The 27659-nt window shown below is 40.7% G+C and overlaps 2 protein-coding genes across 8 annotated transcripts in view; both read right to left on the bottom strand.

Moving 5' to 3' along the window:
- Positions 1 to 1714: 1714 nt before the first annotated feature.
- On the bottom strand, positions 1715 to 22038 carry map2k7 (mitogen-activated protein kinase kinase 7). 5 transcript variants are annotated; one of them, XM_040146126.1, is made up of 14 exons: positions 21888 to 22038; positions 19599 to 19646; positions 16158 to 16302; positions 15291 to 15357; positions 13564 to 13677; positions 12173 to 12292; positions 11840 to 11947; positions 11557 to 11736; positions 11266 to 11346; positions 8586 to 8728; positions 8451 to 8496; positions 8201 to 8336; positions 2299 to 2366; positions 1715 to 2172 (listed from the first exon to the last, which is right to left on the bottom strand). In XM_040146126.1, the coding sequence occupies exons 1-13, from the start codon at positions 22009 to 22011 to the stop codon at positions 2332 to 2334; spliced, it is 1347 nt and encodes a 448-aa protein (XP_040002060.1). In that variant the 5' UTR covers positions 22012 to 22038; the 3' UTR covers positions 1715 to 2172; positions 2299 to 2331. The 5 variants fall into 5 exon arrangements, with proteins under 5 accessions (XP_040002060.1, XP_040002063.1, XP_040002059.1 ...); XM_040146129.1 differs by adding an exon at positions 20356 to 20460 and having other exon boundaries at positions 1715 to 2366; positions 21888 to 21996; XM_040146125.1 differs by having other exon boundaries at positions 1715 to 2366.
- Positions 22039 to 25043: 3005 nt separating this feature from the next.
- pkn1a (protein kinase N1a) overlaps positions 25044 to 27659 on the bottom strand; it is a 52746-nt gene continuing 50130 nt past the window's right edge. For 2 of the 3 annotated variants that reach the window (XM_040145550.1, XM_040145551.1), the window contains exons 22-23: positions 27410 to 27490; positions 26710 to 26913 (exon numbers count right to left, since the gene is read on the bottom strand). In XM_040145550.1, coding sequence (XP_040001484.1) covers positions 26710 to 26913; positions 27410 to 27490 — 285 coding nt within the window. Of the gene's footprint in view, positions 26914 to 27409; positions 27491 to 27659 lie in introns of all 3 variants that reach the window. The other variant, XM_040145549.1, reaches the window with a different exon arrangement.

The following is a 27659-nucleotide window of genomic DNA, read 5'->3' as shown; positions in this document are numbered from 1 at the left end:
AAGCCAATTAGTCCACTATCATAGTCGTTGTCGTCAGCTCAAATACCCAAAACTTAGAAAAACAAAAACAATTTTAGTCTGCTTTGTAGTCGGCGTTCAGTACTCACTGATTAAAAACCATTCAAGTTTCAAACATTACAAGCTTTCACTGTGAGTTATTAGCAAAGCACTAGAGTTCAAATACACCATGCTGCGGCTTTAAACCATGAACAGTTTGTTTTTGTCGGGCCATTTGAGAGGGTAATAATGAAAACAGTGCACCTTACTGTGCTGTAGGTTTCTATTTTAACCTGTTAATCTGTTACTTTATAGACTGTATTTTAGTGTGATGATTGATTACAACATTTTCCTTCCTGTACACAATGATAAAATGCCAATGAGAGACTACTCCTCTACCTTGAGTCCTGTTTGCCCTCCGCAAAAAAAAGCAATACACATTTAAAAAAAACAAAAACAAACAAACCAAAAAACATACAAATGACCAATAAATAAATATCAGTGAAAAAAATACACTGTTGAATCATTTTCTTGCTCTGTGTCACAGATCTATGTGATTGATAAAATAACTGCTGTGACTTTAAGAAAATAAGGAAAACACCCAATATTCTCCTCTCTGCACAACAATCCCAAATCTGCAACACAAAACAAAACAAAAACAAAATAAAACCCATCACAAGTGCAACATCAGTCACAACAGTCTCAGCATTAGGGGAAAAAAAAAACAAACAAACAAAAAACAATAAAAGCTCTGGTATTAGACCAATCAGCTCAATACTACAGCATCAGACAAACCAGAAAGAATAAAAAATAATAATCATAAAATAAAATAGAGTAAAAAATAAAACCCCAAAGCAGTGGGCAGGGATGAAAAGAGAGGGGACGGGGGGTAAAATAACAGCACACAATTTATGACCCAAACTGGGGTAACAAGAAATAAATCGATCATGATATCTGATCAAAGGAAAACAATATATAATAATAATAATAATGATAATTAAAAAAATACTATTAAACTTTCAGTTCAGAGGTTATCTTTATGTGGCGAATTAAATAAGGTGGACAGACACTACAGCGTAACGGTGAGAAAAAACTCCACCTCGCCAGTAAAAGACGCTCTCAGCACTGTCTGTCTGGGATCACCCATTTATTTCTTTGTTCAATTTGGTGTCATCTTTGCCCTGAATAATAACAACAACAACAACAACAACAAAAATTATAATAAAAAACAGTAATCATAGTAATCATAATAATAAAAAACAAAACAATGGACAAAAATAAAAGCTAATAATAATAATAATAATCACCATCAATAAAGACTTTTGGTAGACGAATAAACATCACACACACTCTCCGCTCCTGCTCACACAGCTAACTGAAAAGAAAGACACACGGCATGTGATTGAGGGGAAACAGGATATTTTTCTTATAAACACTGTCTGCCAATAAAGATACAGCTCCTCCTCCTCCTAGACAACTAGTTACGGGTCCAAAGTGAAAACATATATTGCAAAGTTGACACAGAACTTAAAAAAAAAAAAAAAAAAAAAAGAGGCAAAAAAGTGTGTCTTTTCCTAAGAACACAATAAATTCAACATTTTCGTAAAAACAAAAATACAGACTATATGTGTAAAAATCATAAATAAGGATAAAGTTTTGTGCATCCCCGCCCCAACAGACCGTTGTCTTGGAAGAAAAAAAACAAAAACAAAAAAACAAACAAACAAAAAACAATAAAAGCTCTGGTATTAGACCAATCAGCTCAATACTACAGCATCAGACAAACCAGAAAGAATAAAAAATAATAATCATAAAATAAAATAGAGTAAAAAATAAAACCCCAAAGCAGTGGGCAGGGATGAAAAGAGAGGGGACGGGGGGTAAAATAACAGCACACAATTTATGACCCAAACTGGGGTAACAAGAAATAAATCGATCATGATATCTGATCAAAGGAAAACAATATATAATAATAATAATAATAATGATAATTAAAAAAATACTATTAAACTTTCAGTTCAGAGGTTATCTTTATGTGGCGAATTAAATAAGGTGGACAGACACTACAGCGTAACGGTGAGAAAAAACTCCACCTCGCCAGTAAAAGACGCTCTCAGCACTGTCTGTCTGGGATCACCCATTTATTTCTTTGTTCAATTTGGTGTCATCTTTGCCCTGAATAATAACAACAACAACAACAACAACAAAAATTATAATAAAAAACAGTAATCATAGTAATCATAATAATAAAAAACAAAACAATGGACAAAAATAAAAGCTAATAATAATAATAATAATCACCATCAATAAAGACTTTTGGTAGACGAATAAACATCACACACACTCTCCGCTCCTGCTCACACAGCTAACTGAAAAGAAAGACACACGGCATGTGATTGAGGGGAAACAGGATATTTTTCTTATAAACACTGTCTGCCAATAAAGATGCAGCTCCTCCTCCTCCTAGACAACTAGTTACGGGTCCAAAGTGAAAACATATATTGCAAAGTTGACACAGAACTTAAAAAAAAAAAAAAAAAAAAAAGAGGCAAAAAAGTGTGTCTTTTCCTAAGAACACAATAAATTCAACATTTTCGTAAAAACAAAAATACAGACTATATGTGTAAAAATCATAAATAAGGATAAAGTTTTGTGCATCCCCGCCCCAACAGACCGTTGTCTTGGAAGAAAAAAAACAAAAACAAAAAAAACAAACAAACAAAAAAAATCCAAAATACAAACAATGGCAGTTACAGCGGTGACAATAACATGCAATTGATATACTTTACAGCATTGATCTGTATCTCTCCCACACTACAAACCCCAGTCTAACCCGCATCCCTCCCCTACCCCAATACAATCCTTAAATATTTGTCAGCTCAGTCAAAACATATCTCTCTGTTTTCTCTGTGAACTAGCGGGGGGGGCGCGCGCTCGAAAAGAAAAACACACTGTCGCTAAGTCCAGTTTATCTGTAAATCTGTGTATGTACAGGAGGCTTTTTTCCCATCAAAGCGAGCTGACATAGTTTGAAAGACTGCATAGTGAAAATGATATTTGGTTTACTTACAGATGGGGTGACGACACACACACACACACACACACACACACACACACACACACGTGTATTCACATATGTGTGTGTGTGCACGTACACGCATGCTCTCACTCGGGCCGAGGCACAGCGCAGGTACACGCTATGAGCTGGCTGTTTTTATACACTGCTGGCACCAGGAAAGCTAATATATACACAAAGCCACTATTGGCAGTAGCCAGCATTGCTGTGTAGAATGGGATAACTTTATACATGTAGTCTGTGTGTGGGTGTAGATTGGTAATCAGACATTTTATTTCCTCTTTTTCTCACACATACACACACACACACGCACGCACGCGCACACACACACGTACACACACACACACACACACACAAACACACACACACACACACACACACACACACACACACACACACACACACACACACACACACACACACACACACACACACACACACACACACACACCTGGCCTGACCTGACTGATTGATTTCACAGAGGTATAGCGTGGCACCGTCACCCAGTCAGGTGGATGGAAATGCACGCTAACAGCACGGTGGAGCGAGTGTGCGCACACGTGCGTTTGTAAAATACACCATCAGCTTAATGACAGAGAACCTCGACAGTGGGAGACTGGGTCCAGCTTTGTGTCTGGACACAAATTAGCCGAGACGCAGACACAGAGTTTGAACAGTGAACGCTGTAGTGAGAGTGGGTCGCACCATCTCCTAGAGTGAGTATTTTTGAACTGCACCAATGATACACTTCAGGCCGTGCTGGCAGTGCAGCACAGCTGAAGGACGCTAAGCACCAGATCCAGGTTTATATACAACAGTTTGAGCAGGGAGGCTGAGCAGTCAGGTCATGATTAGCCCTGAATCCTGTTATTTGGAGAGTTTACAAGAGCAGGATAACCCTGTTCATTGCTGAAGGTAAACCGTGGCTTTAAATCAGGTCCAGGTCACATCCTGGTCTCGAGAATGAAACCTGACAAAGGCTGAGCTAACGGAGTTGTGCCAACTCTCAGTCTCATCTGCTCAAGGGCCTGTATCATGAAGCGACATGCGTTATCTTTGGACTTCTTGACTTTTAACCCGGGTAGATCACCATAGCAATCTAGAGAGCTACCAGAGCAGGTTAACCTCAGAGGATCAGATCAAAACCTGCTCACTGACCAATCAAATCTCTGATTCTGAGGAGTCATCACTCTGACATTGGCCATAAGCAGTGAGTTTACAGTCAAATAACAAGTAATAAGCAAAAGAGTGGAGTTACTTTGATTCCCATGATAATTATTTCACTGATAGAAGTTTTTTTTTTCTTTTACACAACCCTGTGTCTACTTTGGGATTCAAACGGGACAACACAAGAGTACTGTACCACACTAACAGCCTATAAAATGGTCATTATAGCTGCAAATTAACAGTCCCTAAGATACGCCTGACAGTGTAGGTAACTTTAACACTCACAATTCCACCATTTTTTTTACAAATATAGTTCAGTTAACTTGGCAATACAAGTACTCCTCTGCCAGTGAAAACTGTCGTATTATGTCTTCTGTGGTGCTGGAGGGAGCTTTTCTAAATTTGAGAAAATAGCCCTGATGATAATCAGGGTTATATTTATGGGAAATGTAGGATTTTTTGGAGCGTGACCCTTACTAGAGGCTGAAAGTCAGGATATCGCTGCCGCTAATGCTTGAATTGTGAATTTTTAAAATATCTGTCTCCCCCAAATTTATGGACGTGCAATAGTAAGTTGCTGCAGTAACCCTCTAAAAAGACCTATATAATTATTATCAACTTATTTTTTAGCCTTACTTATTCTATTGTAGTTGTGTGATAATATGATATAGCACTTTTTGCTGCTTCTATAACATTCGATTAGCTTGTAATCAAGCACTCTGCCTCTTTCTGGATTAGGCTGGGTTAGTAAACCCAGAGTCAAAAGAGCCAGTTGATAACCAGTTGCGTGACACCGGTTTTCCAGGATGGATCACGTTCAGAGGCTCAGTGAAGCCGGGTAGCCTAACGAAGGCCAGACTGAGCTGAACTTTCTTCCTGACACAGGCCGGTGGTGAGATTGATTCACTGAGCAGAAAGATGAGCCAGCTGGTTTTATTGCTTGGCCCTTGTCGTGTATGAGTGCACCAGTCTCCCCCTGTACAGTATATGACACAGACATGGCACTGCTATACTACAGTGCCGCCCACCTCCCCCACACACCCTCTCCCACTAGCTATAGAGAGATTTCATATATATCGTAGCTGAGAGTAATCAATTATAATGTCAATAACAATAGTCATAACAATAACAACAACGCTCTCGTATTTTTGTTGAGTCGTGGACACCTTTGGTGTGAACTGTCAAGGTTGTCGAGCTTGCAGGCGGCCTGTGGACAGACAGAGGGATGGATGGACAGAGTAAAGGATGGATGTGACAAAAGGCATCTGGACAGACAGACATCCCCTCTAATCATAGCTACACTGTACAGAGCTGTAGTGTGACGATGGGATATAATGAGTAACTACTTCCATTACACGTAGAGCTACATTTGAGGTGAAGTGTGTGTGTATATTATGTGTGAGTTAGTACTTTTTGTGAAGACAACCTCCCTGCACTTTCTCTTCTAATCCATCTTGCCACCTCTCACTTGCTTTTGCCCTCTTCACACTTGCTCTTCAGTATTTGGTAAAACGTGTAGACTTTGCATTATTTCATTTATTTGGCTTAAAAGAAAAAGAATAAAATATTTGTCCTTTGGGGAAAAGACGTGACAGCAGCGTCTAAAGCAATAAAAAGTAGCAGCAGTAGCAATGTAATAAATAACATAGTTTGAACAGAACATCAACATCAAAAACACAAGACGCTAACTCACTCGTTAAAATCATAATTGGTAGGTTGGTGTAACACCATGAAAGCTTTTTACAACAACAAACTAGCCTCAGAGATCGGCAGTCCTGTGAAACTTGGGCTGCTGTTTCCCTTCCCTGTTTCCTCTCTCCTTTTTCAAACTCTTAACTTCCTGTCACCAAACTCCAGTTTGTCTCTGACTTTTCATTAACTTCCCATCCCACTTTCTTAATACTCCCCTGTCTTCCATCTCACCTCACTCCATCCCCTCCTCTCTTTTTCCTGTCGTTTCATTTCCACTCATCTTTTCTGCCATCTTGACAACATTTCCGGTTCTCTCGCTCACACTCTTGACACTTTACAGTTTCCTGTCTCGTTCGATGCCACTCCTCAGGTCTCTGTGTCTAGCAGTGATTTGGTTTGGTGCGTGACGGGGTGTGGGAGGTTTGACTCTGCACATCTAGCAAGCTTTGGCTGTGGCCCTCTTACAGGGGACGCAGTCAGACTCTGGTCAGTCAGTCTCTGTGGACCTGTGCTCATAAAGTACATCTATACATCGCAGTTTTAACCACTGTGACCAGTTCAGGTGTGACACACACACACAAACACACACACAATTTCATTTTAACAATCCTCTAGGATTAATCCTCTAACTCCTAACGTGGGGCGGGCCCTGGGCCGGTTATTTGAAACCCCTGCTCTAGGTTCTAAAAACACCAAAACATGCTCTATCAAGAAATGTCTGTGTGGTTTCTTAATGTCGGAAATTTCACAGGAGCAGGTCTAAATCTCTTGGCCTCCACCAGCAACAACCTACGCGCAGCCTTTGGTCTGGAAACACTGTGGAGCACTACATCACACTAAACAGCAGAGGCAGCCGGAGAGGTGGGCACAGAGTAAGAGGTAGACAGAGTGAAGTAAAGAAATGCTCCACAGGTAATAAGATCTACTCCATTTATATCATTTGTACAAGATAAGCTCCTGTTCTTAGCCTTCTCAATGAAAAGCACTCTGCTCCCATTTTTTTTTTTAACTCCAACCTCTTTCTCATTTCTCACACTAGTAACAGTTATTCAGTCTTCAAGATGGTCACCAACGAGCATACGACTCCCACCTTCTACTTTCTCTGCTTCTTTTCTCCCGAACTTCTAGAAAGAGTCAGACACTACTCTTTTGTGACTCATCTTTTCTCTTCTTAGTATCCCTCTGTATCTTCTGACGCTCTTCTAACTCATTCTGAATACACAAAAATAAAACCAGAAGCAACTCCTTCTCTACAAAATTAAAATGCAACGCTAATTTTTTTATAATTCTTTTCCATTGAGTTTTTCCAATTATGCAGCAGCTAAATACAATGATGGATATCCTGAACATATTTCATAAGAAAGACTTACTATTTTTATATGTTTAAAAAGAGCCAACAGATTAATTTGTTCTTGTTTGCGTGTTAGAGATGTAGTGTGAAGGTGAATAAATGACTAGGAAATATAATTTCACTTATAAAAACAACCAGTGACTGTGTCTTGATATTTATCTATACAGAGACGCTCGCACACACAGAAACGATCACTCACAAACACAAACACATACACACATAGATACAGCCTGAGATGTGTGATAGTAGACACACCTGAAGAATCATAATTGCACCAGACATTGCTGTGTCCTCCATAACGTTTATGTACAAGAGCGGTTCATGATTGCTAATGTAGCAGATGCTTTGTTCCAGTGTGTAGTGACTACTCTGTTGACTAATCCAATTACTTGGATCAATGCTGGAGACAGACATGTAGGTGAAAAACTAATGAAAAGTGGAGGAAATGTAGAAACACATACAAGATGCACACAGTTTGTACTGAAGTGTATGTGGCTGTTACACACACTGCGATGTGACTGGATATGATAGTGTAACGAGATGTAGCAGTGTGTGAACGAAAGAAGCTAACTACAGTGTGAACCCTTTTCTGCCCCCTCCTCCCCATGTCTGCCTGTCCAGATTTGACGCAATCATAAAGAGAACCACCTGTGTCGTTTATCCATCCATCAGTCCACCTCTCTGTCCATCACTCCATCTGTCCATCCAGAGTCCTCCATCAAGACTCCTTCTCTTCCCTCTCCTCTTCAGGTTCTCCGGTGGACAGATGGACAGGTGGGCTGGGTCTAACGCTAGGCTTAGCTGCTGACGCTGGGCTAGACTAGGACAGACTGAGTCTGGGCTTGGCAAAGCTAAAGCTAGGCTAGACTAGCGTATGGCTAAGCTAACGCCGGGCTTGGCTAGGATAGGCTACCTACTGAAGAGCGAGTGGAGCTGGTGCTGATGGCTGTAACACTGGCTGCTGCGAGGCGACTCTGTGCGATCCATCACCGTCTGAAACCAACCGGCCACGTCCACCTCCAGCACCTCGTAACGCCGGATGAAACTATGCTCCTGGTTGAGGCAGACGGACAAAGGCACACAGAGAGATGGAGACAGTTTAGTTACATTTCAGCATTGGGTTATTGTTGTTATTCTGGCAATTGCTCATTACGACTGGTGACTTACCAGCAGCTGGTGGTATTTTGGCCTTTTTCTGTGATCCTTTGTGAGGCTGAGGAAAGACATGCACATGAAGTGAAGCTGCAATAAATGAATTAAAAAAAAAAAAAAAATCAGTTTTAGAGTGAGATTTGAACTCACCAGTCTTTGACGAAGGACTGGAAGTCGAGGGAAAAGCCCATGCTGAGAGGCAGCAGAGGAGGATCTTCCTGCAGCACTTTGGTCAGAACCTCAAAGTCTGTCTTGCAGTTCTTGTACGGAAACTGTCCCGTGGCCAGCTCCACCTACAGGACAAGAGGAACCATTAACATCCACCGTCACTGACAACGAATGCTTGGCTTGTTTGTTTAAATAACTAACAGAAAATGTGTTACTTTATAGTTGTCTACAACTTGATGTATGGAGGTTTTGTCAGTAGTTTGAGGAAAAAATGTAACTCACTTTAATGCTCAAACCATTGTTTTTTCATCCATTAAAGGAAACACAGGTATTTTAGGACCTAGTTTAGGTCCTGAGGCCCTATAGTTCCTGGAACTATTTTGTCGGAAAGGTGCTTAATATTTCCAAGTTCAATAGTGAATTTTCACACTCAAGTTCCTGTCAACTCCTACTCAGCAGCACCCCTTCCTATATACTTATAATTGACTTTGCGTGGGGTCATGTATCTCTTGGGGGGGGCCCTGCTGCTGCCCATGGACTCATTTTATACCCAAATCTAATAACGGTAATACAGTAGAGAAACTAATTATTCATTGTTAAATTCTTAGCATTTTTATCTGCATATTGTCTTTGGTGCACATAGTATTTGTTTAGAGCTGCAACAATTAGCAGATTAATCAATTAGCTGACTGCCAGAAAATTATTTGGAAACTTTTTTGATAATCAAATGATGGTTTAAGTCGTCTTTCAAGCAAAAATTCAGCTGCTGAAGCGTGAGGATTTGATGCTTTTCTTAGTTGTGAGATGTCACCTTGGTATGGGGGAAATTATTGCAGGCTTTTAACTATTTTCTTACATTTTATGCCAAAATGATCTATTGATTAATTAAGAAAGTAATTGGCAGATTAATCGATAATGAAAATAATTGTTAGTTGCAGCACTAAATCTTTTCCCAATCAAACTTCTAAGAAGCTAGTAATCCCAGGTCTGCGGTCTGGCTATACATTATCAGGTAACCACTCATGATTCTGTAAACAGCCGCAGATTAATGGATGAAGCTACAGTGGAAAATTCAGAAGAGACAGAAAATCCATGGCGTCACATAAAAAACAAAAAACAAACGAACACCCAGTCAGAATGGCTTTTAAACAGGTCTAGCAGTTCGTGCAAAGCAAGCAAATAGAAAACCCTGGTCCTGAACACTTGGCTGAGGTCAGAACATCAAATGACCACGCTGACACTGAGCTGACAGAGACCAGGAGAGAGAGTCTATTTACACTGTGGGTACATCCACAAGCTTGAGACTATATACAAATAACATACAACAAGTGTTCAGCTGTTGATCCTTTCTCTCATCATGTAAATATCCACGTGATACTGATGGACAGTTGTTCCGAGAGTTTTTTAAGCCATGTCAATCTTTCAATATAACATTTCAACCACCACCTCAGGCATCATAGTTGTGCAGTACAACAGGGGTTTTAATATGAATGATTTAATGAGATATTTTTTCCGTATTTCTTCCATTCTGACACATTTGAAAATGTCAAATGAAAGCGTGGTTTTACGTAAAATGTGTCTCGATTAAATATCCTTATCACAGTCACATCAAAAAAAGACCTGCACAAATCCTGTGAAATCCCAGACCAGCCATTATGGCACCCTAGGCCGACACGTTTTACATACAGTGGCATGAAAAAGTTTGGGCACCTCTGGTCAAAATTTCTGTTACTGTGAATAGGAGAGGTGTTCTTTTCATGAAATTCTGCTCCCTTTTTTCTCCAAACATACCTTTGCTCATTGGGGCCATAAAGTTCTATTTTCATCAGTCCATAGAACTTGTTTCCAAAATACATCAGGCTTGTTTAGATGTTCCTTGGCAAACTTCTGACGCTTAATTTTGTGGTGAGGAGACAGGACAGGTTTTCTTCTGATGACTCCTCCACGAAGGTCGTATTTGTGCAGATGTCACAGCACAGTATCACCACCACTCTAGAGTCTGCTAAATCTTGCTGAAGGTCTTTTGCAGTCAAATGTGAGTTTTGATTTGCCTTTCTAGCAACCCTACAAGCAGTTCTCTCTGAAAGTTTTCTTGATCTTTCAGACCTCAACTTGACCTCCACTCTTCCTGTTAACTGCCATTTCTTAACTATGAACTGAGGAATCAGCTGCCTGAAAACGCTTTGCTATCTTCTTTTAGCCTTCTCCTCCTTTGTAGGCATCAATTATTTTGAGGCAGCTGCTTAGAGGAGCACATGGCTGCTGATTGTTGGGACAAGGTTTGAGGAGTCAGAGTATTTATAAAGCTTTGAAATTTGCATCACTTGGCCTTTTCCTAATGATGATTGTGAATGAGCAAATCCCCTAACAAGCTAATTGAGGTCTGAGACCCTGGTAAAAGTTACCCGAGAGCTTAAATCTCTTGGGTTGCTCAAACTTTTGTATGGTGCTCCTTTCCTTTGTTTTCACTCCAAAACTGTACAAAAAAAATACACTAATCTTGCTTAAAATGTTGAAAAGAATGTTTGACTTTTAACTTTATGTCTTTTGGAGATCAGTTCATCTTCTTCTCACTTAACTATTCACAGTAACAGAAATTTTGACCAGGGGTGCCCAAACTTTTTCATGCCACTGTATGGTAATAAAATGATGGAAGATTTACCAGAGAGATGCCGAGGCTCCACACGTCTGCTCGGATGTCATAGTCGGGTTTGGTTGGGTCTGGAGGGTCTATTCTCTCAGGCTGCAGGATCACAAAAAACAGGCAACACTGTTTCGGAAATCAGTGTGTGTATCGTGTGAAAACTATAAATATGAACACATATTTGTGCGGCCACAAACACAAATATGTAAGACTGATTGCATGTCTATAGATGACTGACAGGAAGTGACTTTGTGAGTGAGCTTGTGGTAGCGTTTTGAGTGTACAATGAGTGTGTGGGTTATCACTCACCGCCATGTAGGCAGCACAGCCGGCACTGCGGGTCTTGGCCTTGGAGTCGACGAGGCGTCCACTGATGCCGAAATCACACAGTTTAATCTGACCTTTAGCGTCCAGGAGGATGTTGGAGGGTTTGACGTCCCGGTGGATGACACCATGTTTTTCTTTTAGGTAGAGCAACGCTTTCACTATCTGGAGCAGAAACACACACAGTAAGACCAGACAATAAGAACAAAACAATCGAGTGAGCAGTGTTCCGCTTTCCCCATCCTTGTTGTGTGTTTCTTCCACTTACTGCTACTGTCATCTTTCCTAGGATTCGCTCTGGGATGGGGCCCTGGATTCTCTTCTTCAGCTTCTCCGCACACGTTCCCATCAGCTCCATGGCAATGAATACATCCGTCTGTACATGTATAAAAACACACACAGACACACATCCAGCTTTTACCACTGCAGGAAGGGATTTTACTGAGATATAAGTGTAAAAGCAGCCCCATTGAGTAAATATATAAAAATAAACCTGAAGCTGCAGTTTGTTTGACTGTAGCTGTGAAAATACTCTGATTACTCCTGTCCTACTATTCTGTTGTTGAGAATACAGACAGTAATGTATTTTGGGGTCACCCACGTTGGTAACAATAGCGCCGTAGCACTGGATGATGTAAGGGCAGTCGTGACTTTTCAGCACCACATCCAGGTCCATCAGAATCCTCTTGTTCTCATCCTTGTTTCCTGTACGGCGCATTTGCTGGTGACAAACACACACAAAAGGAAAACTAAGATTCCTGCCAGCATTTGAATGTAAGAAACACACACCACGCTGTGTGATTAAGTTAAATAGGAAGCAATTAGGAAATCACAAAACAAAGACTCCTCCGTTGAACTGACTGGCTGCCTAATTGTTTAACAGCCCGGACGACTACAATTAAGTCAGCTCTTAAATAGGAGTGTTGTTATATGTGGTTATTACTGCCACTGTGTCGGTAAACTAGTCACAATTAAAGCACAACAGAAAATGAGAGAGTGCGACTAAGCCGGGGTCAGCGTCACGCTCCAGCTGCGTTTGGGTCATGCTGACTGGAGTTTGAGAGATTGTATCTTTATGGTCCTCATAGGGAAATTTTGTTTGAAAATTTCTTGTCTTTTGGCAAGTGCCAATGAAAAATAAGCCAACCAGATATTACCAGCAAACAGAGGAGACTTATGGTATTCCAAATGATCCTGGCTACCTTTCAAAACAAAACTTAGCCATAATATGCTCTTATTGTTCAAGATTTGGAGCTCTGCATGCTGCTCCTCTCTATTAAACCTGTTACCAACCCCCATCAAATACGTAACTATTTAAGCTTCAAACTGCAAGTGATGTATACAGGCACTGTCATCACTTTTTAGGTCGATTTCTTATCTCTTTCTGGGTTATGTACCAATTCAGTCCTATTTCAAACTAACTGTGTTATTAATAATTTAATTGTTGATGAATTTTGTATTCCCAAGTTTATTATTTTCTTTTCTTTTTTCTTTTCTTATTTGTGTGTATTTATGGATCAGATCGAGATCATGGGGACCCTGTAAACAATAAACAATAAACTTATAGCCTGGGAAATAAAACATTTTAATCTTATTACATCTAAACCAAGGGACATGAAAACATTTCCTGGAGAGCATAAATGATTTCATGATTATAAAATAATAATTTTATCTGAAGCTCAAGCAGCTTGATAATATTTTCTGGTCAACATAGTATTTATGAGCCGTCATCAGCTTTCGTACTCATTCAGTTGTCTGACAACATAGAAAATATGTAAATGAGTACAACTATATCATGAATTCAGCTGCATTAAAAAGGAGGAAGTTCTGGCCATCTTCCTCCCTCTCTCTCTGTCTCAATTACCACAAACATGAAAAATTTGTTTTGCTATCTATGTGTGCAACTGGATCAGGTGTACAATGGGGTAATATGTGACGGGATAAAGCTGGTTGTGTGAACAATGAAAACAGGCGAGTGCAGGAGGGTCTTACTTTGACAGCGATGACATGGCCCGTCTTCTTGAATCGTACTTTGAAGACCTGTCCACAGGTCCCGCTGCCTATCTCCCCCTCACTGATTAGGTCTGTCACCTCCGCTGGATACCGCTGCGGACGCACAAGGAAGCACACACATGACAAAACAAGATTTTAGATCCTGCTCAAGATATTTTTACTGGTAACACTGTCAACTGAATGTTATTTCTGTGCAACCTCTTCAAGCTGAAAAACAAGGAGAGGGGCAAATTCTGTCTTTTTGCATCGTAAGGCAACAGTAAACCTCTCCGGGCCATGTAGTAACAAATGGTTTGATGTGTCATTAAGCTGCTCCCCCATGGGCCATGACTGAGAAGACCAGCACACAGTGGGAAAATGGATAATTTCCCTGCTTTATTCAAATAAAATCATTGGTGATTGAGATGCTGTGAGTGACAACTCATGGAGTGCATGATGCAGCATCCCCCTCAGGGCTAATGAGAGGAAGTAAAAACAATTCAGAGTGCAGTGATGAGTCACATCATTTTCTCAAGCTTCTTCAAACCCTGACTGGCTCTGACTATGAATTTGGACCTGAAGGCTGAAAGTGAGGGTGGGGTGGACTAAATGAGGCACACAGTCAATCTACTCAATTTTATCTTGGTAGACAAAAACAGCACACATTTCATGGTTTTTGATGGTTTTCATAATGTTCTGTTTATTGTCAAAAAAATAATCTCTGATTTAGATTCTGTGCTCTGCTCAGGGACAATTCAGTGGTGTGGATGTTTGCTATAATAGCGTTTCAACCTTGGCCTAGTTTAACAATGCTCTTTGTGCTCACTACACTATCCCCTACCTGCTTTTTCCTTGTGGTGAAAACACTGACCCTTCTCTATCAGAATACTAGGAGACCAAAAAAATGTTAAAAAAACTCTTTTAGTGTTAAAACAAGTTTAATTCGTATGAACCACTGAGACTGTATTAGGGAGATAAGTCTGGTTTTTACTATATTTACTTATTGTCAAGGTAAAGGTTGCTTTTAATATTACCTGAAGAAGAAAAACTGTCTTGAATTAGAGGAACTACAGGACAACTCCCTTGAAAAGACCAAAACCAATATTGTGTTAGTCGGTCTCCCAATACTTTCCTATTTTCCTAATCTGTCTGTAGCACTCAGCCCCAAGGTCACTGGTTCCTACTGAAGATGTAAAACTTCAAAAACAAGTCATAAGTATTTAGGTTTTTTGTTTTTTTTTAAAGCCACAGTAATTGCCTAAAGCAACTGGGAACTGTAGTTTGTACTAAACATTACTCAAACAGCAGTAAATAGTGAATGTGTTGGGGTCTATTTTCAGCCATGGAATAACACAAATATATTGAGTATTTACAGCAGCAGGATGGTGTATGTGGGATTCACTCAAAATAAACTACAGTGCCCATTTTCATCATAATGAAGAAACAAGTCAGCCAGTGCAAAGGTGAAGCTCATACATGATGTGATTTTAAAATCATTTTTGGACAACAATGGAGCTCTATGACAGAGAGAAACAAACTACTTCAGGGATGAGTTTATTGTTGGTTTTAGTCCTTTCATAGGATTTGTTGACAATAAGGAAAATAAAGAATATCAACAGCTGTATGAAATCTCATCCTGGTCTTCAGTTATGAATTTCATGACATGTAGGGGATTAGCAATGCCAGACAAGAGAGAGTCAACATGTGTCTCTGTGTGGACATCTCACCTGACCGTCGATCTTCAGATAACCCGTCTGTTTCATGATCTCTTGCAATTTCTGGTCGATCTCTGCACTGTGGGGACAAAACACACAAGAACGCACAATGTCAGGGAGTGCAAATGCCACGTAAAGTATGTTTCAGTGTGAGACATCCATAGCGAGATATGAGAGAGAGGGTGAGAGTGTCAGAGAGAGACTTCTGACTCATAAACGATGCTGTGTTTCTATACATCTCTTTCACCCACACTTTCTGCACATAGATCCATTAAATGCAACCTAACCTGCTCTGCCTTAAATGATCCTTCATACTGCTCAGTCTTCACTGTTTATGTGTTGCTGTGCTGTGAGGATGTGTGTGCTCATATGACAATTTTGTGTGTGTGTGTGTGTGTGTGTGTGTGTGTGTGTGTGTGTGTGTGTATATATATATATATATATATATAAAAAAAACATCAGTCACTGGGACTATTTTGTCTCCATACTTACATCCATGTTGCACTCTCTCTTCCTTTGTGGCTATCTTCGCTTGTTTGTTTCATTTTCAAACCAGAGTTCAGATTCAAAGTTATGAGGCCATAGTGGCCTTTACTGCCAAGTGTAAAATACTTGTTAATAAAAAGCACTTAATGCTGTCCCCAGAAACGTTATTTATTCAAAATTAAAGATATATTGAATTTTTTTTTTTATTTAAAACCACCACAGCAATCTTTTACCACCATCTGAAAATAGCAGTAAGTCATTCAGTTCTATGCTGTAATTCTGGTTTCCAACAACAAAGAAGATCCTTTGGGCTGTTCATACATTAATGTAAATACATTTTCTTGTTAATTACTGCTAACATCAACATCAGCGTGTGTCTAAAAGTTGACATACTTCTCTAGACTCTTCTGAAGGCCGTATGGAGGTGTGGGCAGGGTGAGCATGTGTCGCGGGCGGCTGGGGTAGGGGTGGTGCTGAGGTGAGCTCTCTGAAGACGATGAACGGCTGCCTCCATCGTTGGCCAGTGGCAGCTGGAGCGCTGGGTTGGGGGGGGGGGGCGACATAACACATTAGACACAGACAGGAGACTACAGGGCAGAAAGGTGTGTTTTACACCAGAGGCCAACATGCTAGAGGTTGTAAGATAGCTATGTTCATTCATGCATTCACTGACTCGATTATTTTAGTGATTTCAAGCTGTTGTGCACAAATAGATGAGGTGATAACGTATTATTATTTGTGATTTATTAGCTTTCTTTTTAACAAATTTCTGTGTTTTCTTCGACTATGCACTTTGTTCCTCAAATCTGGGCTTCACATTGTTTCACAAAATAAGTGTCTGGAGAGAAAAGAATGCAATCTATTATACCCTGTGATGTAGCGACTGAAAATTATTTCCCATGAGACTCCAAGAGCACAAGAGAAACTGGCCTTGACGAGGTCAAAGAGTTCTTTCACTGCGGCATAGTTATCTAGGTCCTGCATAGTATTTAACCACCATATGAACTTGTTGTTTTTTCCACTCAAAGTTACAGCTTTGTTTTTGTTTCGCTGATGTCCTGACCCAATGTTAAAACAAACAGGACAGTTATCTGAGAGCAAAAGCAACACCATTCTCAGGCAGAGAAAGACAGCACAGGGTTAGCCCACAGCTCGGGAGGTACAGTTTAGGAATCTGGACGTCTACAGGTTGTTTTTAAAGGAAAACTACAGTTTATTAAAACTTGGGTTTTAATTTACCAGCTCCAGCCATTGTTTTTTTATGTAGTCACTGAAGTGACTGCTGGGATCTCAGGACACAGCAGCATTACTAAACATATGACCATCAGGGAAACAAATATGAGCAGTCGATCATACAGGATGTAAACAAGCTAACAGATTATTTGGAGGTAAAACAAAATGTGTGCTCAGACATTATGATAATAATCCTTCATTGTACAAGAAAAACTGTGAGTGAACACAACTATGGCAAGTTCGGTGGGTCAGAGTTGAACCAAGAAGTCAATTTGTAAAATGTTTCGATGGAAGGTTTGGATAATAATTTTACTGTTCACTTTTGTTTTCTCTACCAAATAAGTTGGGCAAACCTGAGTGTCTTTTTCTATAGCCTGTAACTGCTCGTCTTTGCTGCACCACTGGACATCTTTGTAGAGACGTCACCATGTCCCCAGATCTCAGTGATCATTTTGGTGAGTGCAATGTTATCATAACGAATAAAAGTGATGGCCGGAGCAATGAAAATAAAACCTAAGTTATAATAAACTTCAGTTTGCCCTCAAAGCCAATATTATTCACACAAAGCCACACAGCCTTACTGATACACATTAATGACTTTATAACCCTGGATGCCAAATTGACAGTTCACAACTGACTGGCACTGAAATCCAAAATCCACACAGAAGATGCAACATGCTTCTTGCTCCATATAAACACAGGTGTAAATCATGCGTGAAAAGTCATGATAAACCTCTGCTGGCCTTGTAATATCAGATGTGTGCGCAAGCACCGAATCATTTTCAACTGGAAATGTTAAAGAATTTCAAGAGAATAACACAAAGTAGTATTAGCACAGACCATTCATGCAACCAAATGCTCGGACAGAAAGTCAGCAGCTATGATGACCTTCTATGAACACTAAATAAGGCTTTGGACCCCTGATTACTAAGAGTTTAACTCCCTAATTTTTAGCAATGTCACAACAGCAACTTTTTTAGTTCAAAATCAGTTTGAAAAACATTTCGATGACCATGATCACGCAACTGTTATTATCATAATTATTATTTTATTATTATTTTTGTAGTAGCAGGCTGGCAACTCCTCTGAGAGTGCAAGCAGGTGTTTGTATCCATGAGTAACCTGTGGATGGATCAGCCTGTGAATTGAGAATCAGTTAGTGAGGGAGAGGAGGGGTTAGTTCTGAGAGGAGGGAAGACTAGGCCAGTCTTTGGCACAGATCGCATCTCCATAGTTCTGCTGGCTCCAGATGGACGGATGGGAGGATAGACGGGCAGACAGAGCGAGGAGAGGGGGAGACACATAAACACACAGATACTCGCAGGCACTGCTGCACCGCCTCCTGCTCGCACAGTGCCGCTGCAAAAGGAAGGAGGAGGGAGGGAGGGGATGCCAGAAGATGAATAACAGACAAACAACATCAAACAGTCCGATGTGAGAGAGGGAAAGGGAGGAGAAATTCAGCCAAAACTGCATAGCACAGACTAAGCTGGAAGACAGACAGTCAGTCAGTCAGACTTGGACAGGAAGGCAAGTCTTCAGTTGCCACACAGAGAAAACAGAGAGAGAAAGAGAAGCCAGAGTGTTCACAGCACTCCTGCAGACGGACCAGTGGGGATGCTGGATTAGAGACTGTGTCAAACAAAACACAACCCAAAACATCGTGCCGTGCAGAAAAGCCACATGCACCGTGATTCTCTGCCTCCAGCAAAACGAAGGTTAATCATCTGACACGTCCTCACACATACACTGTGAGCATCAACACACACCAACACTGCCCTGCCACTGGCACAGACACACACAGTCAGAGAGAGGAGTAGGGATGGAAAGATGGAGAGAGGATGTGATTTGAGAGGTGGTGTAAATAACCACTGGGCTAAAATTTCGGCACTGGTCAAGGACTGTTTCACAAACATGGATTAAACTTTTACCCCTCAGTGGAGATTCTTATTCAGTCGTAAAATTATCAGGCACTGGGCGAGTTAGAGCGTAAGAAATTAAGTGTGCGAGTGAGCAAGAAGGTATGTGTGTATGCAGGGAGCTGGTTTAAAAATACAAAGTCAACATGCTTAAAAGTTGTGGTTATAATCCAAAGTGCCTATGAAAACAAACTACTCTTAGTCAGCTGGTGTGAATAAAAGTTAGAGCATCTTATATGTTACTAAAAGACTGTCTAGTTGGTCTGGCTAACACTCAGTATGCACCTATATTTTTTGGAGAGAGTAAACTGACTTTTACAGCCTCTTGTAAAAGCAGTGTAATAAATGTAATAAATGTGCATAAAAGTGCTAACCCTAACCCTAACCCTAACCCTAACCCTAGAGTAGTAGAATTGAGAGCCCATTAGGCTCTACTGGAGCAAAAACAAAGGAAATTACATTGGTGAGAATGCAAAGAACTGCCGGTGTTTTTAGAAGGCAATACCACTTTCTGAAAAGGTTAAACGGTGGTATAAATTAAAAAAAAAAAAAAAAAAAAAAAAAAAAAAAATCAGAAAGAGAAGATGAGGGAGGAGGGGATGGGAGGTGAAATGGGGGACACAGGTGATGGGGAGGAGAAGAGAGGTGCAGTGGCAGGAGTGAGCGATGGATTGAATGATACCTGCACGCTGGGAAGGGGCTGGAGCAGGACTGAGCTGGATCACGATGACTAGACAGAGGAAAGAAAATATACACACACACGCACATTACTGCACTGTACTGCTGTGACAATCACACATATGTGCATACACACATACACGCTCCATCATTTCAAAAAACAAAACGAAAACAAAAACCCAGACTTTCTGACTTCCATAACTCCTTGTTTACTCTTCACACATACAACAAAACACACAAGCCTGAGCGGTGTGTTGAGTGTAATTCTGATCTTACTCTCTTTTTCATATTGTCTGCAAATCCTATGAAAAGACCAAAATCAACGATGCACCAGTGTGTCTTTCAGTACTTTCCGACTTTCAGTACTTTCCGACTTTCCTACCGTCTGTGGCACTCAGCCCCAAACCCACTGGTTCCTACTGAAGCCATAAATCTTTAAAAATGGGTCAGAAATATATCGTTTTATTAAAAAAAAACAAAAAAACGTTACTCAAACAGGAGTAAATATTTCTTGGGGACTATTTTCAACTGCAGATTAATAGATATTTGGTGCTCTAGTGAGTATTTACGCCAGTATTTATGGTGTATGTCAACTCAACATAAGCAACAGTGTCCATGTTCGTGCCAATGAAGGCACTAGTCAGCCAGTGCAGCGGTGTGGCTCCTTGGTCTGTTTTTAATAGGGATGCACCATTCCAACAGAGTAACAATGCAAATACCAGAGTTCTTTTTTTCCCACATTTAAAATTTGCATTACTTACTGCTTGCAACTCACTGAGATCCCTTTCCGTGAGATGAAGTTAGGGGAGGGACTGCTGGTGCGCTCAAAATTGAGTCAATGGCGCGTGGTGACTGAATGAAGGTAACTGATGATGAAAAACATGGACTTTTAGTAAGACGTTGACAGAGAAACTGTATTCATTGTGGATTGGTTGTGACATGGCTGTCACTGGATCTACTTAATAAGGTCAGTATTGGCGCTGATACTGATCTGACATATTGGATCGGCGCATCCCTAGTTTTTGGTCAAGGAAACAGATAGAAAAAGCTATACCAGGCCTATGATACACTGACAATACTTGTTAGCAGGCTCAATTCATTGCTGGCGTTGGTCTTTTCATGGTGATTGTTGACTATATGAGAAACACAGAATAACACCAGCCTTCCATTTAACTCATTCACACTTTTCCCACTTTCATTCTTACAGATGGCTAATGTAACCTCACAATACTTCTTTTTTAAGAGCAGAAAAGGAGAAAATGAAGCAGATTTGTGGGCAACGTCTCTCAAACTGCATATGACTGGACAAGAAGTGATGAGCTGTAGGAAAGAATGTTCTGTGTACATCAGTGAGTGAACTGGCTTTCTTATATTGTTGCTCTTGGCTTTAAAAGTACTATACATTGGTAAGCTAATAATGATGTTTCTGTCTCCATCGCAGCGTTTGTCTCGGTGTGACATGCACCCTGCCCCTGACGAACTAACCGGGCTGTTTGGTCGAGTTTTCTCCTCTGAGACGGCTCAAGGGCCCAGCGTTACTGCTTCACTACTTCTTACAACACCGACTTCATATTCACTGAAAACTGTGAAGGGATTTTATTCAGTGGGTCTGCAGCTGGTTGGCATTTTACCACTCCGTTTAAAGCAGAAACCGTGTTTACAACGTAACACCACAGCCGTCAGTAGTTCACGTATCTATAACGTTAGCTAACGTTAGATGTGATAGCGGGCACAAATTAGCGTCTGATTCGTCAAGGGTCAAAAATGGCAGGGAAATTGACTTTGACGCAACAGTCATGAGCAAATACACTGTTGAACAATTGTATGGAACTACACAAGTGCTTAGGCGAAATGGCACATCTCTAAAATTTCCATAAGCAGTCTGGAAACTACATCTAATTTTCAGATTGACGCTGGGCCTGCCACCGACTATCACTCAGAATGCTAGCCCGTTAGCCTAGCATGTTTGACAGGACAGAATCAAAACAGATTTCGGGACATGACTGCCAGCGAGATAATTAATGACAGCGCTTCAGGCTTTTTAAATTGTGTTTTACTCACTACAGAAAGTACCCCACTAGTTAAGTAAGTGATTTGACACAAAAATCTACCGACCAAGCCGAGTCGGTGTTTGTTTATGTAGCTAGCCTGTTAGCATGTAGTAGCTAGGAGCAGCATTAACACCCCCACTCCTCCCCTCCCTCCCTCCCTCCGCCTCTCCGATCTTTCCTCCAGCTATTCTGGCCGTTACCGACTCCCCGGTCCTCCCCGGTCCTCCCCGGTGGACACTCACTCGGCCTCGGGCGTGATCGCTGCGGACTCATGTCGATGCTGAGGTCGATTCTCCGGCGAGCTTCTTCATTTTCCTGCTTTAGTTTCTCCTCGATTCGCGACAGCCTCTGTTCCAGCGACGACATCTTGAAAAATTGAGCACCATGTAGTTCCCAGCAGAGCTCTCGACTCCCCTCTCTGGCAGGCAGGCAGGCAGGCAGGCAGGGCGCGCGCGCACACACACACACACACACACACACACACACACACACACACACACACACACACACACACACAGGCACAGGCGCACACACACACACACACACACACACACACACACACACACACACACACACACACACACACACACAAACATACCCTGAACACACACTCACACACAGTGTGACACGCGCGCGCGCGCTCTGACTGGTTGACTGACTGACTGGAACGTCTCTCTCTCTCTCTCTCTCTCACACACACACACACACACACACACTGCAGTAATGTGACCACCCATGTCACACCTCTGTCCTCATGTACCTATATTACACCACATTACAGAGTCATTCCTTCACAGTCAACAACAGCTAATAGTCATTTGCCCAGTCTATACAGGAGGGGGTTTTATTAAGGAGCCAGCAGTCTCAGCTCAAGGTCTACTTATTCGCTCGTTCTGGGACTTTTGACATTATCACACGGTCCTCATCAAAAGACTGGGTACCACTTCCTGATAAAGCACTATTTATAAAGGGTTTATAAGTTGTAAAAAAAAAAATAATGGCTGTATCACTGGTTAAGAAACCATTCACTAATGCTTTATAGATTAATTTGTAAGAAATAACTTTTGGGTTGCCAGGTTGTGAAAAATCCTTCTCCAGCACAACACTTTTGTCTTTTTAGCTCTTCCATTCATCAAGAAGACCCCTCCAATGGACTGTTTGACCACTTACAGTATCTTCTGGTAAAGGGCTGCAGGACACCTGGACCTAAATCTATTTTTTTTATTATTTATTTTATTTATTTATATTAACCTCTACAACTGCAGACTTATTATGGAATAACCATTGAATAACTCATACGTAGAGTTTGACTAGCTGCTGATATACATGCAAAACATAAAATAGTACAAGCAAGCAGAAAACAGTACAGTAAATGTCAAGTGTTGATGGTAAGAGCTGTTCCAGTTCTGTTGTTTAAATAAGGACTCTGAGCCCTGTTTAAATAAAATGTTTCTGTAATAACATGGCAGTGTGTTTCTGTTCACTAACAGTGGAACTCTAAGTCTTGGCAAACCATTAATAAGGACTTAGGTTTTCAAACTTTCTAATAAGTCACCAGGCTTGGAGTTATAAATGTTAGTGGGACATCAATAAAGGGTCTCTGCTTTCTCCATTTCTAATGAGCTATTAGCAAAACTTAGTCAGTCACCTGAAGTTATACATGTTAATAAGTCCTGGGTTCTGCAGTCCATCAAGTCTGCAGGACTTTGGTCCAGATGTCCTGCAGCCCTTTTCCAGAGGGTAGGCATTTGAACAGTCCGTTGGAGGGGTCTCCCTAATGAATTACAGAGCGAAAAAGACAGGAGTGTCGTGCTAGAGGAGGATTTTCCACAACCTGGCAACCCAAAAGTTGTTCTTATTAATGGCTTATTACTGGTCTACAAAAGCATTTGTAAATTATATTAACCATTAATAAAGCCATGATTTAAAAACATAAACCCTTTATACATGTTGCCTTATCAGAAAGTGGAACCGATGACTAACCGATTGCTAATTTACTAAGGAACTGTTGACCTTCATACTGGTATTCTCATCCATGTTGACCAAAAAGTAGAGCTTGACAGTTCATTCTTGACCCCGGAAACAACACTGGACTTGGCTTGTTCTGGTGCTTTTGACCATATCACAAGGTCTTCATCAGCAGATGGAGTTTGTTCAGTTTTCATGGAACTGCAGGTATTCAAACTTATAATCATGATAACTTTAACTTCCATAGGTCAGTGACAGCTGGGCAAACTCCATTTGCTGAAGAAGCTGTGCGCTATGATCGAAAGCTTCAGCACAAGCCAGTAAGTGGACCTTGAGCTGACAATGTTTTGTAAACTCCAGCTAAGTACTTTGATAAGATGTTTGTCAAAGATAAACATAAAGCTGAAACGATTAGTCAATTAATAATTTTGTTGATCAATGGAAAGTTAATTGGCAACTATTTTCATAATCAATTAATCTTGAATTCATTTTCATGAAAAAATGCCAAACATTCTCTGGTGCCGGCTTCTCAAATGTTAGAATTTGATGCTTTTCCTCGTCTTAAATCCGAGTAAACTGAATAACTTAATGTTTTGGACTCTTTAGTTGGACAAAACAAGCAACCTGAAATGCCACTTTGACCTCTGGGAAATTGTGAGGGGAAATTGTTATTTGTACTATTTTCTGGTCTTTAATAGATCAAACATCCATCCATAAATCGATGGAATATTCAGCAGAAAAACTGATAGTGACCATAATCTATAGTGGCAGGCCTACAGTAAGTCAACGGCCCCAGGTGTTCCCCACAACTTCTATGAGTCCCCTACTGGGATCCTGGAGCCAAACCTTAAAGAGCTACTGGGTCGTAGAAGTGAGGTAATGATATCAAATTAATGGCATCCAATCAAAAACAACAAAAAAGTTTTCATGAGTCGATTATCCATCACAACAAATTAATCGCCCAACCGTTTGATAATCAATCAGATCACTTAAGTCATTTGTAAAGCCAAAACCCCAACCACTCTCTGGTTCCAACTTCTCAAATTCTGTGTTTTTATGTTGTTCTGACTGTATACACACTGCCGTGTTGTAAGTATGAGAGTTGTAAGACGCGCAGTAGAGTATGTATCCCTGCAGCGAATGCAATACACAATCAACACATTACTCTATAATGAAAATAATTTTCAGTTGTAGGTCAAAATGATTATGATCACAATTTTGTATAAAGATGGTGAAATATGATCACATTATCACATCAGGATTCATCAGTGACCAATTTGGATCTTGACCCATTTGTTCACAGTGATGCAGTAAAAAAGTATTTCTGTATTTCTATGCATCTGAGGTCTTATTGCTTTTAACTTCTCTTTCCTGTACCTGTACTTGAATGAAAACTTCCATGCCCATAACAACAATAAACAGACATAATATTCACTCCAGGTTTTCTTTATAAAATAAGTCATCTCATACTCTCACATGGTTTTGTATTGTCATACACAAGATAAGTAAAATCTACGCCATCATACATCCAGCCTCAGAACAAACCTCTCCTGTACTCAGAAATGGTTATGTGTCACAGATGTTTAAACCACTGGCTCATATTTTTCCGACGTTTATCAGTCTGTTTCCCTCTAATGTTAGCGTTCATTTTGAAATGTATTGCCAAGAGAACTTCTTAGCTTGGATCTAAGGCTGTGCTGACTGCAGCGAGCTCCCTAATTTGTTCTACTGTGGAAAAGTGGCTGGAGGTTTGTTTTGCTAGTGGTGCCACCCAGATTTTCAAAAAAGTACTAAGATATCAATCAGTTTTGGTTTAAACAAAGAGGATTTTATCACTATGATGGAAACCAAACCCTGCAGTGACCACAATTTGTAGATTTTAACCTGTGGGTGGCTCAACTTCTTCAAACAGACACTAAAACAACTGCTACAGTTGTTTGCTGAGTTTGAAGTCTGTAAATGTCTTGGAGGGAAATTACTTCATATTCACAAAACTCTGGTAGCATCTAGATAACTGCATGAATTTGTCTCAAACCCATAATGGATAGTCTCTTACTTGTTCATCAAGTCTTAGTGTTCAGATTTTTTTCCCCCCCAATTAAAAAAAAATTAAATAACCTGCTCGCCACATAGCTTTTATGCTGATGGTCGTGTCTGTGTTTGCTACACATGTTATGTATAACACCTAAATATTAAAAAACCTAAAGCATGTGCAGGGTATTGAACAATGCACTGACTGTCATCAAATAGGACTAATTTGCAAATTGTTGTTGGATTTTGTCACAGAAATTAAAACAAAAAGCAACAAAAATTTTAAAAAGTGGTTGGTAGATGTCCCATGAAAGGTCCATTGCAGCTAAGTAAGACAGTGGTTCTTTACCCCATAGTTAACTCATAACTCGCCTAGCATCGGTCAGCATGACTGAGGGTCATCATCATACAACTGCAGGAAAAGTTTTGAGTACAAATTTACTCTGAACGTAACTAATTCCCCTCTGACAAGCAAATCCTCTTTAAAAAAAAAAAAAAAAAAAAGATAAGTTGAGAGAATTTCTACAGCACGTCACATCGCTATTCCGGCTGCTGTATACAAACAGTTACAAAATAAAAACAACACACTCTACTATTGATCAAATACAAGTACAAATGTAAGGCATTGGTATAAGAGGCGACTTAGCAACAGTCAACAGTACAAAGAGCTCGTCCTCTCACAGCTGCACAGGTGACTACACTGACACATAGGAGGATGGGAGGAGGCATTTTATAGGCTAATGTTTGCAAGATAAACAAGTCCCTGGTGTGTTGTACAATGGTTGGAGAGGGGGCCTTCATTCATCCTTCATTTGTGATGGAACATTTAACCCCATCAGCTATCTGTCCCAGCTTTTATTTCCCCAGTCCTCCATCTTTAAAATCCTGCAGACACACAAAACACAGACCGACTTCCTTCGGTTTCTCCGCATTCATTCACAGTGTAATTAAGGGCAGACAAACAGTCAGCCGACAGTCAGGAGAGTCTGTCGGTCCGCTCCAACTAAAACCATCGTGAAGCCCTCGCAATCGAACATTCCTCGAAGTCTGTGAGCCAACAGCCCACTAGCAGAGGTCAGAGACGTAGTCAAAGTCCCGGAAGCTGTCCTGGTCTTTGCGGGAGAGCACGCGGGGCTCACGAGGGGGTGTGAGGGTCGGAGGTTCGGTGGTGAACTCCTCGTCAAAGTTACTGACGTCTTCTTTGCCACCGATGGAGGGGACAAAGGGGGGGGGCACCTTTCTTTGCAGCAACGCCTCCCAGTCTACATTCTGGAGGGAGATGGAGAAAAAGAGACAGGAAATAAGTAAAAAGGTTGATTCACAATCAACTAATCTTTCTTAGCTCTGCATATATTTCCTTTAAAATGTCAAAAAAGACATGTAAAGCTGCCTGTTTTTTTGATAGGTGGAGCCAGTGACTGAACCGCCAAACGAGCGATTAATGGACGACTTGCTCGACCTCCTGCTTTCAGCCTAATCAGATCTGTTACTGCTGGCGCAAACTGAATATTTCCTGCTGCTGACTCACATTAGAACAGGTCTACACAATAAGATGTGGGCGATTTCTGTGCTATTTGGTCAGCAGATCAGTTTCAAACATGGCAGCACACCTTCAACACATCATCAAGGTAAACATTTTCCTCAACCTTGTCATGCTCGCCTGTGGAAAAACCTTTGCACACTTTCAATGGTCACAATTGCTCTTCCTTACCCATAAAAGACAAACAAAACAAAAAAAAAAAAAAACAGCATTGAGTGTACTTACTCTGAAAAATGGCTGCTTCTTCACCTCCTCTGCATCCTTCTCACCAGAGCCCAGTCTTCTCTCAGGGTTCCTCCTTAATAGCTGCTTGTGATAACACGCACACACACAAGAAAAAGAAGTTGTAAGAGGATGTACAGTCAAACATTAACGTGACGTCCGAGTAAGTGGATTTGCCAGTTTGTCAACTATGTTGGTGAGTAAGTCTTTCGTGTATCACGTAAGCTCAGCGTTTTTCACGACAGTGCTGTGT

Source organism: Xiphias gladius, chromosome 15 (assembly GCF_016859285.1).
Source record: "Xiphias gladius isolate SHS-SW01 ecotype Sanya breed wild chromosome 15, ASM1685928v1, whole genome shotgun sequence".
NCBI classification, from domain to species: Eukaryota; Metazoa; Chordata; class Actinopteri; order Istiophoriformes; family Xiphiidae; genus Xiphias; species Xiphias gladius.
This window is presented reverse-complemented; position numbering and strand designations above follow the sequence as displayed.

Bases quoted from the DNA above. Each gene is read 5' to 3' on its own strand.
- map2k7 (XM_040146125.1), bottom strand. From the start codon at position 22,011: ATGTCGTCGCTGGAACAGAGGCTGTCGCGAATCGAGGAGAAACTAAAG. The intron at 15,358-16,157 runs GTATGTCAACTT...TTGTCCCCACAG, and splicing joins CTTCAGAAGAGTCTAGAGAA to TGCAGAGATCGACCAGAAAT. The intron at 13,678-15,290 runs GTGAGATGTCCA...GTGCGTCCGCAG, and splicing joins ATCTGAAGATCGACGGTCAG to CGGTATCCAGCGGAGGTGAC.